The 16,696-nt window shown below is 45.4% G+C and overlaps 2 protein-coding genes across 5 annotated transcripts in view; one reads left to right on the top strand and one right to left on the bottom strand.

Annotated features, from left to right (window-relative positions):
* Positions 1-10,750, bottom strand: part of AREL1 (apoptosis resistant E3 ubiquitin protein ligase 1) — a 23,929-nt gene extending 13,179 nt beyond the window's left edge. Inside the window, exons 1-7 of one of the 4 annotated variants that reach the window (XM_065063937.1) lie at positions 10,622-10,750; positions 5,944-6,198; positions 4,734-4,793; positions 3,859-4,085; positions 1,907-2,144; positions 761-930; positions 501-681 (exon numbers count right to left, since the gene is read on the bottom strand). In XM_065063937.1, coding sequence (XP_064920009.1) covers positions 501-681; positions 761-930; positions 1,907-2,144; positions 3,859-4,085; positions 4,734-4,749 — 832 coding nt within the window. In that variant the 5' untranslated portion in view covers positions 4,750-4,793; positions 5,944-6,198; positions 10,622-10,750. Of the gene's footprint in view, positions 1-500; positions 682-760; positions 931-1,906; positions 2,145-3,858; positions 4,086-4,733; positions 4,794-5,943; positions 6,199-10,606 lie in introns of those variants that run through there. The other 3 variants (XM_065063935.1, XM_065063938.1, XM_065063939.1) reach the window with 3 other exon arrangements.
* FCF1 (FCF1 rRNA-processing protein) lies at positions 10,651-16,696 on the top strand. The gene is made up of 8 exons (XM_065063940.1): positions 10,651-10,817; positions 10,904-10,971; positions 11,144-11,215; positions 11,490-11,638; positions 12,022-12,094; positions 13,008-13,095; positions 13,565-13,659; positions 14,915-16,696. Exons 1-8 carry the CDS (start codon positions 10,815-10,817, stop codon positions 14,961-14,963), a joined length of 597 nt encoding a protein of 198 aa, XP_064920012.1. The 5' UTR covers positions 10,651-10,814; the 3' UTR covers positions 14,964-16,696.

The raw sequence follows: 16,696 nt of genomic DNA, 5'->3' as shown, positions 1-16,696 counted from the left end.
AAGGAAAAAGGCATATAGAACCCCTTCCTCAGAGCACCAGGCTGAAGGCATAGCCATGTGACAGCCACACTGCAGACTGGCTCACTCCTGAAGAAACCAGGAATTATAAAAGCATAAAAAAGCACAAAGGTTACATGCAGTGTTCTTCATCAATATAGCTTAACATAGAATACATGACTGGCTCACTTAACAATATGGCTCAGATGCCAAGGACTAGCAAGCAATAAAAATTGCCTAATTTCAGAGGTAAACTTCCTGAGATGGGTGAAAAAACACACGTGCTTTTATGTGCTCATGGAACTGAGAGTATCAGCCTTCAGAGATTTCCCCTGCCAGCAGCAAATTAATTTACCTTAGCATTTTTAAATGAATAAGGATTCCTTGAGCAAATAAGCATGGCTAGCCTGCAGGGAAGCTACATTTAGGTCTGCTACACCAGTGTGCAAATCATCTTGTAAGAGGACACCTGGAGAACGAATACCAAGTATCTCTTGACTCACCGCTTAAAACAATGATGTCAAAATCGCCATTGCTTATGGGCTGGTTCTGGTAGGAGATGCAGGCATGGAAACAGCCCCTACAGTGCAGGGTGAGTCGGAAGAACACTTCGCAAGTCTGCCGATTGGACACCACAGACTTCTCAAATACAATGTCAGAGCTCTCTTCTTCTTGTGGACCCAGCTAAAGAAGAAAACAAATTAATAAAGGGGGTTCTCTAGCTCACCTGAAGTCAAGCAGCAAGGGGTGGGGTTGCACACACCTCATGGATGGAGACGCTGTAATTGTGCTCATCTATCAGGGACACAGAATTGCTGGTGGGATTGTCATACTCATCTCTGGGAACTATCTGCAGAGTGTGCTGCTGCCCACAGGTCAGCACCAGAGTGGAGAAATGGCAGACAATTTTGGTTTTGGAGGGAACCACCATCCCTGAAGCAGACAAAAACAGTTTAAAGTCAAACAAATTCCAATGTGAAGCTGCAAAGCGCAAAGAAAAAGCAACCAGGTGCATAATACCCTTGAAAATGGATCAAATTTAAACACATTCTGTTCTCCTACATTCAAAAACCAAAAAATATCTGAGCTCTGAAACACATGGTGTGGGGCACAGCGTTTGCCTTGGGTCTGAAACTTAATACTGATAAAGCAAACTACTAGTCCTCTAAAGAATGCTTTCCTCCATTCTAACCTTTCAGAACTTGCTCGCATTGCAGATACAAAGTACGAGTTGGCTGATATCCAAGGAAACCAGCAAATTAAGCTTGCCAAACAAACTTCAGTCTGGAGGGCACCTGAGTGAAATCTGAACTTCCACTTTCTGAAGGAGTACCTTGGCAAGCTTTGTACCTGTTCACAATGCAATGGCATGGAGGTACTGTCAATGACTATGTACATGAAATAGCAAAGATGCAGACTGGGTCAAAAAAAACAGAAGGAAACAAATTTAAAATTGATAAAAAGGAAATGTTTTTAAAGCAGTGTATAACTAAAGGTAGCAACTGTTTCAGGAGCTTAAAGAGTAGGGTATTGAAAAGAGGAAAAGAGTCAAATCATGGCAGCATTTCCAATTTGGATACAAATAACTCAATACTTTCACAAAAGACTTTCTCTGACTACTAGATGGGTCACGATGAAGTTGCTACAAAACGGAGGATATGACACAAGCGGTCAAGGAGTTTAAGCAGAACTGACTTATTCTGTAAGGCAGTTTCTATTTTGCCACACATTGGTAGTCACAAGTATGTTTTAGTCATTGGTTTATTGCTGGGATCTACACATGGCAAGAGGAAAACAAGAGTAACCCTTTCCCTGTCACCCACCTATTTTAGCTGGAAACACATCTACCTAACCACCTCCAATACCTCCAAATCTACTTCGAATCACTGCAGGGCCACTTGGACCTTACCTGGCTGGAACACCTTGTAGTAGGGGCTGTAGGCCACATTCAAGCCACCAAGTTTTACAGTGATCTCGTATCTTCCAGCCCTGCGCACAGTGAAGGCCACTTTCACCACATTGGAATTAGGCTCCTGAAGAACTTCCTGGGTTACAGGAATATCAATTGCTAGCTCCACATGGCAGATGTGAACTCGCAGCCCCACAGGCCGGTGAGCAGGGAAGGGTTGCCCATTTTTATAGAATAACTGCACGGGAAATGGAGAAGTCCAGGTCAGCAAAAATATGCAGTGCACATAGGAAGAGAAAGCAAGTTGCCTTGAGGAAACAAGGGTAAGAACTCCAACTCACCAAAGGAGGAAAAAAAAAAAACCACACCACGAAAACAGCCTGCTCTGTCACACAGGCTGTGCTCTCTCAAGTGAACATGGCACGAGTGGGCATTGAACACCCTCATTCTCTTTTGTGCTGGAGTTTAAATGAGTGCCCTGAAAAGAACATGCCTCTAGGCATTTCTTCTCTGCACTGCTAGTGCAATATGAGAACAGAAACCAAGAGAACCTACTACTGAAAAGAAAAAAAGCAAAGCCACATCCTTTCAGAGAAACAAGGAGATCTTGTTCACATGTACATCTAAGTTCTGGAAAAGCTCTCACCAATTTGTTATAGAAAACAGTACAGAGAAGAGAACAGTGTGGAGAAGATGCTGACATAAGGAGCTGACCCAGTCTGTACTGATAAGAAGCATCAGTGTGGAAATGACACATTAGATAAAAATCACAGGCAGCTCAATCACAGAAGTGATCTACCAGACAATTTTAGAAGGTAACACATCTCGACCGGTACTTCCTTACAAGGAAAGAATTACACCTTGAAACCCCACATGCATGGCTTTTCAAGAGCCAGCAGCTTGCGGGCCAGATTCTGCCTGCCACCTGCAATCAGCAAAAGGTTACTATTATTCTCCATTTCTACATAAGGGAGGGCAAGGGGCCTGAAACAGTATGTATCTTGACTGTCAGTGAGAGAAACCAGTGCATGCAACAGCTACTGTTGATGAAAAAAGGGCCAAGCAAATGGGAGACAACCATGAAGTGGAAGGGCACATTGCTGGAGCTGCCATGTGTGAGAGTCAGTGAGGTAAAGGGAATAAATTTAAGCAGGAGGAATAGGACAAGTCCATTTCCCCTTAGCTCTTTTTCACCCTGGAGTTAGAGCTCCTCACTCACCCTCAAGCAGAAAGGTTTTACTCGCCTTTCTGAGAGGGCTGGGTATGGCAACCTAGCTGAATCTGTCTTTCTATTTAGGTGCCCTTCTGGGTGGGCAAAGTGGGGCACAAAGGTGGGTACCTGAGCCCAGAAAAACCTGTTCAAACTTTCTCCACACAGTTCCAAATTCTCAGTGTTCAGGTCCCTCCACCCATCTTATTTGTGTACTTGTCTCATTCTCTCTACACTCGGCCTGTTGGGATTGGAGGGGGGGGGGAAAAAAAAAAAAGGGGTCCTTGGTAGGCTTTTCCAGGTCAGACAGAATAACCCTTGATTTTGGAGGAACAGGAAGCAGCCATGAAGCTTTATAGCTCTTGGGTTGGTAAAATGCCCACTCCCACACATCCAACTTCAGCTGCACAACCAAAAGACAGCACCACGTCTGTTGAAGTCAAGGCTCTGCCCACTCGCTTCCCAGTAAAGGAAGCAGTAGATAGGACAAGCCTGGTCTCCTCCGGCTCTTCAGAGGATTCTAAAGAGATGGAGATAAGATTTTAAGCAGTGCAAACCTCAGATACGCACTTACAGAGTTCTGCAACACAGTTACAGGTGGCAGAAGACGTAAGCAGATAGCTTTCCTACTCCTAAGTTACATCCAGTTTTGCCTCAAGAAAAACCATTTGAAGACCCCAGCCCTAACTAAGACCTCTGTTCCTGCCCCCAAAGCTGCATGGAAACAGAAATATTCCCTTACATGCACTCGGAAGGCCATGCTATGGCCCACCTCATAGGGGTCCTTCCAATCCCAGGAGATTTTGCAGGACCGGGGATCCAGGTAGTTGCCTCGCACGTAGTCATAAATAGTTCGCTCCCCTCGACGTTCCCGGTCCTCATGCTGAAGGAAGCTGACGATACGTGCGGCAAGCTCAAAGAGGAACTTAATGGTGAAGAAGAAAGCTACCACAGATATCGTGATCCCACCTGCAGCAAGGAGAGAACAGAGGGTGGCTGCAGCAGCATGGCTGAGTCAGGCACTAAAATCCCTTCTGCATCAGCCCAAGATGCCTTTTGTTAAAGACATTCTACTCAACTGCAAATTAGGTGTTTAAAGCAGAAGCTATTGTGAGAACATTTATGGTTTGTGTTATGCTACAAGTAAGGTTAGAGAAAAATAGGTCACTTAAAACTCTGCAAATGACTGCAGACAGAGGAAATAGGTAAAGGTGGTACAGAGTCTCGGGTATGGCTAGCAGACATCCCAACAGAAGCATGGAATTCCCTCTGAGTTGCAAATTAGAACTACAGAGATTCCTTTAAGGGAAACAGTCATATAACCACACAACCCCTGCACATCACAGTAAGACTGAATTAAGAAGCATCACAGAGGCAACAACCCTGCACTAGTTCTTGAAATAAAGAGTAAGGGGATGTCTTAGGAATGAGGTCAATGGAAGGACTTTAGGAACAAGAAGAATGGTGGAGAGGTCAATCTGCTATGAGTGCAGGTGACAGTAACTTCATGTTTGTTAGATGGACTCTGAACTAACGTGAAAGCAGAGGCTTTCACAAAACCCTTCTAAAGCCTATGGAGAGGTCAATAAATATAGTGGCAGCCTTTCCTTCACTTACCAATAATGTAAAACATCAGGTCCCTTCGGTGAGACACACAGCCGAGGATCACAGCTGCATCTAGAACACAAAATAGGCCATGTCCAGTCCAATGACTCTTCCTCACACACAATGGCCTAAAATTAATCTATGATTCCTCAGACAAATACCTATTGATCATTTATCTTCCTCTCCAAGGACATCCCTAAAGCATTATTCTGTAAGACTCTTAAATATGCAAACAGCACAGCATGCTACAAGGAACAGTTCTCCCTCCATCACACATTCCTATTCAGATTCAGGGATCTAAAAGGACAACATAACTATCCTCAGAAACCAGTGAGAGCAGGCTCTGGGTACTGCAAGAAGGAGCTACTTTTTGCAGGATCACCAGCTTCGACAGCAGCAGCCAAAAGCCACTCACCTAAACCCTCAGACCTATTTGCTTCTGCGAGTCACAAAGTTAACTTCTAGTCTGCCATGAAAGCACATCACAGAGCCACCACCAAAATGGACAGAAGCTGACCCTCAACCAGCAACCTTAGAAGAAAAAGCTATGGAACAAAAGAGTTGTGGACAAGACCATCCCCATTTGTTCAGAACAAACAAAATCCTCCTAGAGCAGAGCTGAATCTATTTTTTCCCTGTAACTTTGCTACAGCAAGTATGAATGCAACTGTAAAACAGTCCATCTGTATTTTCCTACTGCAAAGTGGAGCCTCTCCTCTGAAACTCTTGCTGATCAACACACAAGCAAAAAGTTTGGGTTTGTATACTGTTAAGATTACAGCAATTTTTAGAGATGCCAATCTACAATGAAGTTCTCACTGAGGGAACTGCTAAACAAACATGTAGTAAAAAGACCACACCCAGAACAACAACATGCTGTTTGGTTGATAAGACATAGCTGACAGATGAAAAAAGAGCAGCAGCAAGGAATGCGTGTGACAATTAGACAAGCAATTTGGCATACACTAATGCATACAATATAGCTCGCCATGTCACCATTCAGTTAGTGAGAAGCTACATTGTGCATTCAAGCTGCTGCTTCTTTCACAAAAGGGGAGTTATTCATCAGTCATCTCAACAGCAGCAGCAATGGACATCAGCATGCAGAAAGCTCAAACGAGATATTTTCCCCCCACAAAAAGCCATGACTTTCCAGCCCAGCAGATCCCCTTTGCTGGCCTCCACAGATATTTCATCTCTCCAACCAAAGGCAATCACATACCTTTACACAAGTGCCCATGTTCTAAAAGCCAAAAGGGGAGTACCCATTCTTCAGTGTCCTTCCTCTTTGTGCCCAACACTGGGGCAAACGTCAGCAAGAAAAGGCCATAGATAAGATTATCACAGAAACTCCTGGAACTTGCATCACAGAATCACTGCTGAAACGTGTGGACCTGAACACAACAATTTCTTCTTCTTTGTGCAAAAGGGTTGTCCTGCAATGCTTCTCCCTGCAGCCTGTTGTTTGCCTGCTTCCCTGGAAAAGGAAAAAAAGGTGAGAGAAAAGTTAGGTTTCTCCATGGTTGTGGACAAATCTAGTAAGTATGAACATGTGAGAGGTGTAAGATGCAAGAGTATCACTAGATGTCATATGTATAACAGAGGTGCTATAAAGGTATCACTGTTAATGAGGTGTTAGAATTCACCATATCCTCAACCTCCACCTGTCACAATCTCATTTCATTACATAACCCCTGGAAGTAGCAGGTTCAACATGGAACAAAACACATCCTGCCTCCATAGGTTTCATTGTGTTCATGGTTTTCATGGAGCAGCTAAGAACCTGTGTGCTATTCATTAGGAGTACTAAGGATCAGGTACCACTTCAAGCCTCCACACCCCACAAAATGCCATGTGCTATTCTCAAACTGATTTTGCGCAGATCTAAAGGGATATTTATAGTAAAACTGAAAAAAAAAAATATCTTTGAAAGTTCTTGGACCATGAAGCCAACTAGGTAATGTTTTGGGGTTTGTTTTGTTTGGGTTTTTTGCTGCTGTTGTTTTAGGTATTCAGGAAACCAGCATCCTCATAAACCATTTCAGTGTCAGCAGCACTATCCACGAAATTACAGTTTACTGTCAGGATTGAGATTAAAAAAAATAAAAATCTAACAGCAAGGATTGATGCAGCCCACAAAAACCAGGACATATGCCAGAAGAAAAGCCACAGAGCCCACGCAGTCAGTATCCACTCATTCAGAACACTGATTATATAAAGGAGTGAGAATGAAATTAACAGACCCAGGCCCACCACAGCAGCTGCCTGTAAAGACAGTCACCTCTCCTGGGGATGTACACGATGTGCTACTCCTGCCTGCCACACCACAGTCTCAGCTGCCACTTCCTCCTTATTCCCTCCTCATCTGCCCTCCTCTTCAGATGCCTCTGTTTCCCTCCATTCCAATAATCATACAGATCTGTCCACCTTCGCATACTTCCACCAAGCTTTCTAACGCATATGAAAAACAACAGGTAAGTCTGTGCAGAGCTCTTTGATTGTGCTGCATAAGTAGCCAGATTCTCACTGCCTTTTCCTTCCCTACATCTCAAGGAAAATCCCACCCACTCAACTATTTTCTTCTTTCCTCTGCTTGAGTGAACAGCGTTGCAGTCCCCAGGGCTAAGTTCTCATTGTCCTCCTAGATGGAGCTTCAGGTTTCTAAACTCGTATCTCTGTTTATTAAGAATCACAGACCTAGCAATTTCCTTGACATTTTAGTTCTTTCACAGTACATATCCAAGATGTGCTACAAATGCCTGGTTGAAACTCTGCTCCAGTTTGGCCTGGCTGTGGAAGTGTGTGGCTCCTGCCCACTCAGCAGAGCAATTTCACAGAAACTCAATGTTTGAGAATCTGTGAGATTCCCCTCCAGCATGTCAGAGAACCAGCCTCTTCACGCTACCAAAAACACCAACACAAAACTGACCCTGTGGGTTCATCTACCCAAGCTATTTCTGCCTCAGTCCCTAAGTCCTTCCCTTCTGTAAAGCATACCACAAGTCACACAGCCTCTCTCTCAAAAGCATAAAAAGAGAAGGATCAATCATTTCAACTACAAGAGGTTTTAAGTCAATTGAAGCCTGAGCCTCTTGATCTGCGTTGCAGAATTTCAGAGCTCACTGGACACAGGGTATTAGTTATCTCCCTCAATCAGCACAGCAACTTCTCATTTTATTATCTCTGCATGAAGTGGCAAATGAGACACCAATCAGGTGGCCACCAGAGATGGAGTGGCTGCCATACAATCAACTTCCCTCTAGCACACAGGCTGCCAGCAGCGTTAACAATGCACTTGCAGCTGGGATACATCAGGGTAAAGAATCTAGTTGCAAATAGCTGGTATCCAAGCTATGTTGCCACTCACTTATCAGAATACAGATCTAAATTAAAATAGTATCTGTGCTAAGAACTGCCAGCTAACAATTTGGGAAATGAATTCTGAAAATCAGCAATACAAGGTACTACCACAGCTAGGCTGGGAAAAAAATGCTGAATTGTCTGATAGGTCTTAGTGCTCTTGATCCAAGGACAGAGCAAGCAATGGTCTCCTGCCATCTGCAGGGAAAATGGGGATTTGGAAAGCTTCACCTTCGCTTGACTCAAGGAGAAGTACTGGCATAATCAGGATAGACAGCATGGAATAATAAAATAAACTGTATTAGTGCCATTGCCTTTCTGATGTCAGCAAGGAAAGGAAGGCCAGCAATGGGAATACATTCTGTTTGTGTTAGTGCTGCTCTGAAGCCAGAGGAACACAGTGCAAAGCTCCAGAAGGACACGCAAGTGTAGCTGCACAAACAAAAGGAATTATAACACAGCAATGGCACATCCAGGTGGCTACAGCTATGAAGCCAGGTGGGGAAATGCTATTCAGAATTGATTTACTGAGGTTCTAAGAAATCTGTTGTGCCTCTTGGTCTTCTTTTTTGTGCACTGATAAATTTAACTTCCTTTTTCTCTCTCCCTTGATAAGTTCCAAAATTAGGAAGAAACATCAGTTTAAAACCTTTCTGCGGGTTGATACTATTAATATTTCATCAAACCAAGACCAGAGGACCCTTCATTCCTGTACGGAATGTCCTCTCGATCCATGTGCACAAGTATCCACCACCAATGGAATGCACATTCCAGATTGTGCACAAGATGAAAATTCACTTTTGAGTGAAAAGACACGGTATATTCTCACGCTAAGTAAAATATGCGCAAACCAACAAACACGAATGCCCATTGGAACCTAACTTTAAAATACAACCAAAGAAGACTGAAGAGTCAGCGCAAAAGGCACTGAGCAGGCCCCAGTATCAGCTGTCAAGGACAAACGCCACATCAATGGCCAGAGTCCACACAAAACAGTCATTCTCTCATCAGGACTGGAGTTTGTCATATGCATTTACACACAAGCCAAATAAAATAGTGTCAACAGGAAAACAACATATGAGAGATGTTTGCGAACTGCCTACATCTATGGACTTCTCATGGCAACTGAACCATCAGCAGCTCTTCCTGTCCCCCTCAAACACAGCATGCCAGCCAGAGGGTGACTTTCACGCCACACTCATCTTGACACCAGATCTGCATCCCAAGCCAGAACAACATTCAGTCACTTACCACCCTGCACGTCCCTGGGGAAAGCATTATCACCCCCTTCCTCCTCAATTATTTCCTTCACCCAAACCGCTCGGGTGACTTGAGCAGCGCCAGGGAAGCTCCACCGTTTCCCCAAACAACAATTAACCCTGGTATGATCACTCAGGTGTAAAACTCAGCCATGGTTTCCCTAACCAACCCAGTTCTCCTTTCAGTCTAATTTTCTTCCATGTCACAGTTCTACGGATGCCAACGCTTCAGGAAAAAACTCCTGCATAGTACCTGACTGGCTGCATAGCTGTTTTTTTCTGAGCAGCACACCAAATAACACTGGTTGCATTTGGAAGACACCAACAGCTACCAGTTCTCACTAATACCAGAAGCTTGCACGAGAAAGGTAACAGCAAGGAGGGCTCTCTCTCTCAACCCTCCCTGCAACGGCGACTAGAAAACACATGCATGGGACTAGTCCGAGAATCTGGAGAATGTTTCCTTACATCTGCAAAAAGATATTTCGGGTCAGAGTACACCATTACAGCTGCAGAAAGCACAGCTGAAGTCATGCTCATTTGCTATGATTTCAGGTCACTGATGTTGGTAAGATACACAGATGATGACAACCTACTGCTTTTCATGCAGAAGCCCATGAGCTAGAGCTCAGCATAGCCAGCCTTACATTAATTCTTCAAAACACACCAGCCCAGCAAGCTCAAGAAAGCGGGCTGAAGGCCTCCACAACCTCCCAGCTCCACAGAGCAGGGCAGAAGGGGGAACAAGGGACACCGGGGTGCTGTGGTTCCCCCGCCAGCCTGCACCAGCCGGGACTCGGCGGCACCACCGAACCCTGCAGCCTTCCCACGGGCACCAGCCCCCAACCCGCCCGATGTGCCACCCGTTCCCCGACAGCGCCATGGAAACGGCACAACGAAACCAAAAGAGAAACCCGTCGGCCGCCGCGGGGCAGGCAGAGCCAGCCCTTCCCGCTCACCGGGAGCCCCGGCCACGCCCGCCCCCGCACTCCAGGGGTGGCCACCTCCCGCCGCGGTAGCACCGGGCCGGCCGGGGGCAGCGCCGGGGTGGCCTCCAGCACGGGCGACCCGGGCCGGCAGCCCAGCCGCCCGCGAACCCCCGCTACCACCATGGCCGGGCCGGGCCACCACCCCGGGGGGGCGCCCGAGCTCTGCGGGGCGGCCGGGATGCAGCTCCCTCGCCCCGGGAGACCCGTTCCCTCCGCCGGAGCCCGCCCTGCCCTGCCCCTCCCCCGAGGCGCGGGAGGGCGCGGGTACCGCTGTTACCGGGGACGCCGTTACCGGGGGTGCCAGCGGCGGCCGCGGCGTCAGGCCCGCTGCTGCGCGCGACCGACACGGGCTCCCGCTGCCCCGTGCTGGCAGCCGGAAGTGACACCACTCCCGCACCTTCCCAGCGGGGCGGGACGCGGTGACACGTTGTGGCGGCACCGGAAGTAGCAGCGGCAGCAGCAGCAGCAGCAGCGGCGGCGGAGTCATGGTGAGCGCGGTGCGGGGTGGCTGCGCTGGGGCCTGGGTCTCGGTTTCTGCCCAGCTCATGGCGGCTGCGTGTCCGTCTCCTTGCAGGGGAAGCAGAAGAAGGCGCGGAAGTACGCGGTCATGAAGCGCATGATCAGCCTCCGGGACGAGCGCATGTGAGTGTGGCCGCGGCTGGGCCTGGTCCCAGGTGGCTCCCGCAGCCGGCCGCGCCGGCCTGGCCATCCCCGTGTCCGCTGGGGAGGAGCGGGAGGGGATCCGGCCTGGGCTTCTCCGCCCTGTCCTCCCTTCCCCACCGACCCCCCAAGGCGTGACTGTGTTCTCTTGCAGTAAGGAGAAGGACCGGGCCAAGGCCCCCGTGAAGAAGAAGGAAGACCCGAGTGCCATCAAGGAGCGGGAGGTGTAAGTGCTGCCGGCGCTTTGGGGAGGAAAGTAGGGCCGGCCATACTGCAGGCTGCCACCAAGGGCGGTTCTGAGCAAACCTGTGAGAGTCGGAAATGGTGCCCCGATCCCCGGGGGGTGGGCTTAGAGGGCAGTGGGAGGCCTGGCGGGTTATCATCCCACGCTGCTTTGTGTTGTTTCTGCTTGTTACCCTTTCTTCATTCCATGCAAGTTACAGGATTAGATATGTTGTTAACTGCAATTGACTGACTTGTATTCTTTGTCTTTCTGGCAGCCCCCAGCATCCCTCTTGCTTGTTCTTCCAGTATAATACACAGCTGGGCCCCCCATATCACATCCTGGTTGACACTAACTTCATCAACTTCTCCATCAAGGCCAAGCTGGACCTAGTGCAGTCAATGATGGACTGTCTCTACGCCAAGTGTGAGTGTCTGCATCACTCGCCGTTTCTTCTGGCGCACATAGTGTTGTGGTGTGCTTTATCAGCGCCATACTGCACCATTGAGCTCATTGTTCATGGCTGTGGTAACCCTGGAACTGTCTCTGGTTTCAGTCAAACAACAGTCTTAAATGCTAATATCAACAAAGGTGAAGAATTATTAACGTAAAAATCTAAAATTATCATGGCATGGTCAAACTCAGTGGCTCTACATTTCATCACTTTGCAACCTTATCAGTTCTCCTAAGTTTTAAACATTAAGTAGTATGTTATAGAGTTCCATGATCGTTCCTAGGCACGCAGGCAATATATAGGGGTCTGTGAAGAAATACTGCTTGGTTTTAATACAGGCCTTTTTTGCATGTAGGTATTCCATGTATCACAGATTGTGTAATGGGTGAAATTGAGAAGTTAGGACAGAAGTACCGCGTGGCTTTAAGGTAGGTGCAGAGTGTTCTCCATTTCTATAACCTAATGTTTTAATATAAATAAATGAAAAGCACTTTCCATGATGGTGCTCCTGCACTAGAGCGTGGTTAGGTTTTTGCAGAGTCTTGAACTTGGTTTTGTTTCTCTGTCTATATGAGATCAGTACAATGGCTGAAGTTTTAGATTATTTTTTAAAATTCTAAACGCTAAGTATGAGTGCACACTATTGATCTGTAAACCTTTTTTCCCCCTTAAGACTTTCAATTCAACACCTCCTCCTATTTCTCAATATATAGAATTTTTTTTTTTTTTATTATAGAAATTTCTAAAAGTAAATAAAGAAGTGACCTAAGTCTTATTGAACCATTCAGTCATGCCTCATGTTATTCCTGTAGGAATAGGTAGCCCAAACTAATAATTTAGAGCCAGGCTATTGCGTGGTCTGTATAAAACCAGTCCAATGTAGTTCATGTTCTCCAGGTGTACTAGCCAGATGGATTGTTCTTATTTTGGCCTGTTGTGTTGTAAAGTATCTGGATGCATCCCCTGAACAGCTTTGATGTTCCCTTTCAGAGAGGAGGTGAAATGCTTAATACGAATTATGAGATACCAGAAGTTCTAGTTCTTTCCAGAGTTCTTCCCACTTGTTTCAAATGACTTTCTTAGGCAAGAGCCTAACATTGTAGGGATCTTGAATCCAAATAACAAGTACTTAACCTGTAATAATTAGCCAGACAAACTGCATTCTGTTTTTGCTCCTCATTTCAATTCATTGTTGTGTACCAGACGCTGCATCCCTTCAGCCTTTGTTTGAGAATAACGTGCTGCAGATCACAGAAAGGGGCGTTCCTTTTCCTCCACACTGTGTTACTGTACATACACTCTGGTCTGGTTGCTGTAATGCTGCCTTATGTGTCTCCACAGAATTGCCAAGGACCCTCGATTTGAACGCTTGCCATGTATGCACAAAGGAACCTATGCAGATGATTGCTTGGTGCAAAGGGTCACTCAGGTATTTCTGTTTCTTAAATTTTCTATATTATGTTAACATACTAAAAATTCCTGAATCCTCCTAGTTACTGATAACTTAAATTTCCCACAGAGTAACTGTAAAATCTCACTAAGGGGCAGTTTCAGTCCCTAGCACAACTTTATTTGAAGCAAGGTATAGTCTTCCCTGAGCGTTCTTGTTGTATAGGACAGCATCAAGGAGCACTTAGGTTGGGAAAGCTGTCAGCTGGGAAGGCTGGACAGACTTTGTATGTTTCTCCAAGTCTGTTTTGATGAGCAGAAGGATGCTTCTCATCTGCTGGAGTTCTGTACAAGTCCTAGTAATGCCTTGCTAGGGACTTGCAGCCTTCTTGTGTTAAATCAGCTCACTGAGTAGAAGCTTTTGCTCAGCTTTGTCTCTTTTGCTCCTGTTCACTGGCGTTGAATCTGACTCGCCTCTTTTTCTTTTTTTTTTTTTTTTTTTTTGGCAGCACAAATGTTACATTGTGGCCACAGTAGATAAAGAGCTCAAGCGGAGAATACGAAAAATCCCAGGGGTGCCTATAATGTATATTTCCCGGCACAGGTAAGGGACCTCTGACAGGGAGGACACTGACGGGGACTCTGTCACCATGTACGTCTCTCTTGCATTGTCTGTAGTGCAGGTTGCAGTAAGGGGCTCGGTGTCTACACAGAAGTACAACTGCTGCTGGGAAGAGACAGGTCACAGAACCACTTTCATTGCAGTCTACATGTTCACTTGCTTTTACCTGGAAAACTAGTTTCCTTGAGGCCAGTGTTTCCATAGATCAGTTTCCCTTACAGCAGCAGCATCAGGGCTACCAGGAATTCTCCAGGTTCTCGAGGAAAAGAACCATTCTTTTTCCATGTTCCGTTTGGTAGCTTTGTGTATCCTCAGGTAAGAGATTGAATTTACTTCTTCAATAAAAACCAAACCAACTCAGAAGGATGCTAATGCAGCAATTTCAGTGCAATATATTTTTTCAGTATATGCAAGTCCTTGCTTACTTAATTTTTTTATATGCAATAGGACTAGTGATCTACTGTAAAAATATTTCCTTAATTTCCTGTTCCTTCCAAAGCACTTGTAAAGCCTAAGCTAAGAAGACTTTACTCAACTTTGTTTGTCATATCCCATGTTTTAATATTCTACATAACGTACAGCCCAGAAGATTTATCTTGCATAGAACCTATGCCAAATTGTTTCACAGTATGGTAGATATATTTGGTAGTATGGTAAGGAGAGAAGACAGGGCGTGGAGAGAAAAGGGCCAAAGTCTTCAGATGGGATGGGAGAGATACTGAGAAGGAGGCAATTGTGCTGGCAGTGAGGACAATGGGTCTAGTAATACATGAACAGAGCAGTATCTCAGAAATGAGGAGGTTGATTCCTACAAATATGTAAAGTCTTAACTGATCTATAATTAGAATGTGGCTCAGAAGATTTTTCTTTCAAAACATCTTTGCCCCTTATTCACTGTCGTCAAGAACTGTAAGTTGACTGGCCAAAGTTTTATTCTTCATAGTGGTCTGCTCTTAAATCCTAAGTCAGATCTTACAAAACCACTGATTGTTTTCCTTTTCTGGAGATGGTGAGTTTTTTATATGCCTGATTTCTGGGTTTGAGGTAAAGGATAACAGCAACCTTATGAAGGCTTTTTGCTTTCGGAAGTAATATTTTTGTTCCTGGTGATCTGAGCTGTAGACAGAAATGCAACAAAGCTTCTCGCTGTTCAGTCTCCCTGTAAGCCTCTTGCTGCATGAGGACGGGAGCAATGTGGTGTAGGTTGTCTTCATAAGTTTCCCTCTTTCTTTCTCAGATACAATATTGAGAGGATGCCAGATGATTACGGAGCTCCTCGATTCTAACCATTGAAGCTGGGACTAAGAGCCAGGATAAAGGTCCTCCTGGATCCAAACCTCTTGCTTTCTTTTTTGCTGGGACTCTGCTCACCGGACTGTCGGTGACGTTGGACTGACTTCACAGCCTCACTCTTCTAAGAAGATGCTACTTGGAAGAGTCTGGTTTTATTCATCCTTGTTTTGACATGGCCTGGTTACCTGTAGCTGGGAGAAGCATATGGGAAGGAGAGGACAGCAGTGTCCAGAACATGCCTAAGTCCTTCTTCATTAGGATCATTGGATTGGGATCATTGGAAAAAGTGATTTCAGCATTCTGAATTAAATATTAGTGATGCAACTCTGGCTGAGACTGAAACCACAGAAATTTTAGAAGTTTCTTATTGCTGCACCTGTAGCAGGACAAGTATTCCTCTGGGAAATTCCATCACACCTGTCCAACCAGAAAATAAGATCTATGTTCTGGACAAAAGCTGTCAAATATCCACCAGTTAATGTGCCTTCTCTGGACCAGTGGAAATCTTCTCTGGAATATTTTAATTCAGAATTGATGAGGTTTTATTCAACTGCCCAGTGAATGAAGTTGGTCAAGTGTTCTGCTCAGATTCTTGTGTCTGTACTGAGTCCTTTTGCATATATGCCGAGTGACAGTGGGAGGGCATGGCTGGCTCAGGACAGAACTCTCCTTGTTTGCCTGGCACCTCAAAACCTTATCCCTTTTGTTAGGTGTCAGAGAAGAAGGGGAAGGTATCAAACTTTGACAGGAAGGTGTTGATCTGACAGGTATTAATGTGGGCTGGGAGCAGAGCAGTGGGGGAAAACGGAGCAATGGCTGTGGATCAAGAGGGACTCATGGAGACCTGCAGCATCTGCTGACGGAAGGAAGAGGTCAGAGGAGGGAGGGAAAAGAGGTGGTTAAGCCACATGGAGAATTGCAGTGGAAAAAATATTTTAAACCTCTAACTCTGCATTCTCATGTCTTCTCTGTTACTCTTTAATTTTTAGCAATATAATTTGCTATTCTGATCTCTGCTCTGCAGTGAGGAGAATTGTCTTAAGACTGAGAGGTGGGAGACAATATGGGGGTCACGCGGGGCCAATGTGCCATAGTGGGCTTCCTGGCCAAAATGCTGGAGTGGGGGTATAGTAAAGGGGCAGACTGCAAATTTATATTCTGGCTATAAATAAGAAAATTTCTAAACTTTAATAGAGATTTTATCCTGTGGTGCCTTACACTTGTGCAGGCTGCAGAGAATAGCTGAACCCAGATGTCTGAATGCTGGGCAGCACACAGTGATGATAATACCTCTTTTCTTCTAATCATTTCCTGTCCTTGGGAAATGCCCTGACATGCTAATAACTCCCTTGCTAGCAGCCTACTTCTACAGATGTTGTAGGAAACTTTGGGAACGCATCAGCCTTACCCCTCATACTATCTTTGTTTGCTGCATGTGTACCTACTAAACTAATCCCAGAAATAACAACGTACTGACACTTTCAAAACATGGCCCCTTCCACGATAGCACAATTGAAGTTTATCTTCTCCACCTCCAGCCAAGAAGAGGGTGGCCAACAACCCTGAGATTTTATACTCTCTGTATAACTGTACATTTCAAAAATACTATCTGTAGTTTTCTTCTCTCAGTCCAAGTCACATTTCTTTAAGTTAAATGTTTAAGTAGTCATGAACACTTGAAGACCATGTTTAGTCAAATAAAGACTGAGAAACAGTTGTAGGATTA

Source organism: Columba livia, chromosome 5 (assembly GCF_036013475.1).
Source record: "Columba livia isolate bColLiv1 breed racing homer chromosome 5, bColLiv1.pat.W.v2, whole genome shotgun sequence".
NCBI lineage: Eukaryota > Metazoa > Chordata > Aves > Columbiformes > Columbidae > Columba > Columba livia.
This window is presented reverse-complemented; position numbering and strand designations above follow the sequence as displayed.

Excerpts from the sequence above, each read along its gene's own strand:
- FCF1 (XM_065063940.1), top strand. Across the intron at positions 11,216-11,489 it reads GCCATCAAGGAGCGGGAGGT|CCCCCAGCATCCCTCTTGCT; the intron begins GTAAGTGCTGCC and ends TCTTTCTGGCAG. Across the intron at positions 11,639-12,021 it reads GGACTGTCTCTACGCCAAGT|GTATTCCATGTATCACAGAT; the intron begins GTGAGTGTCTGC and ends TTTTGCATGTAG.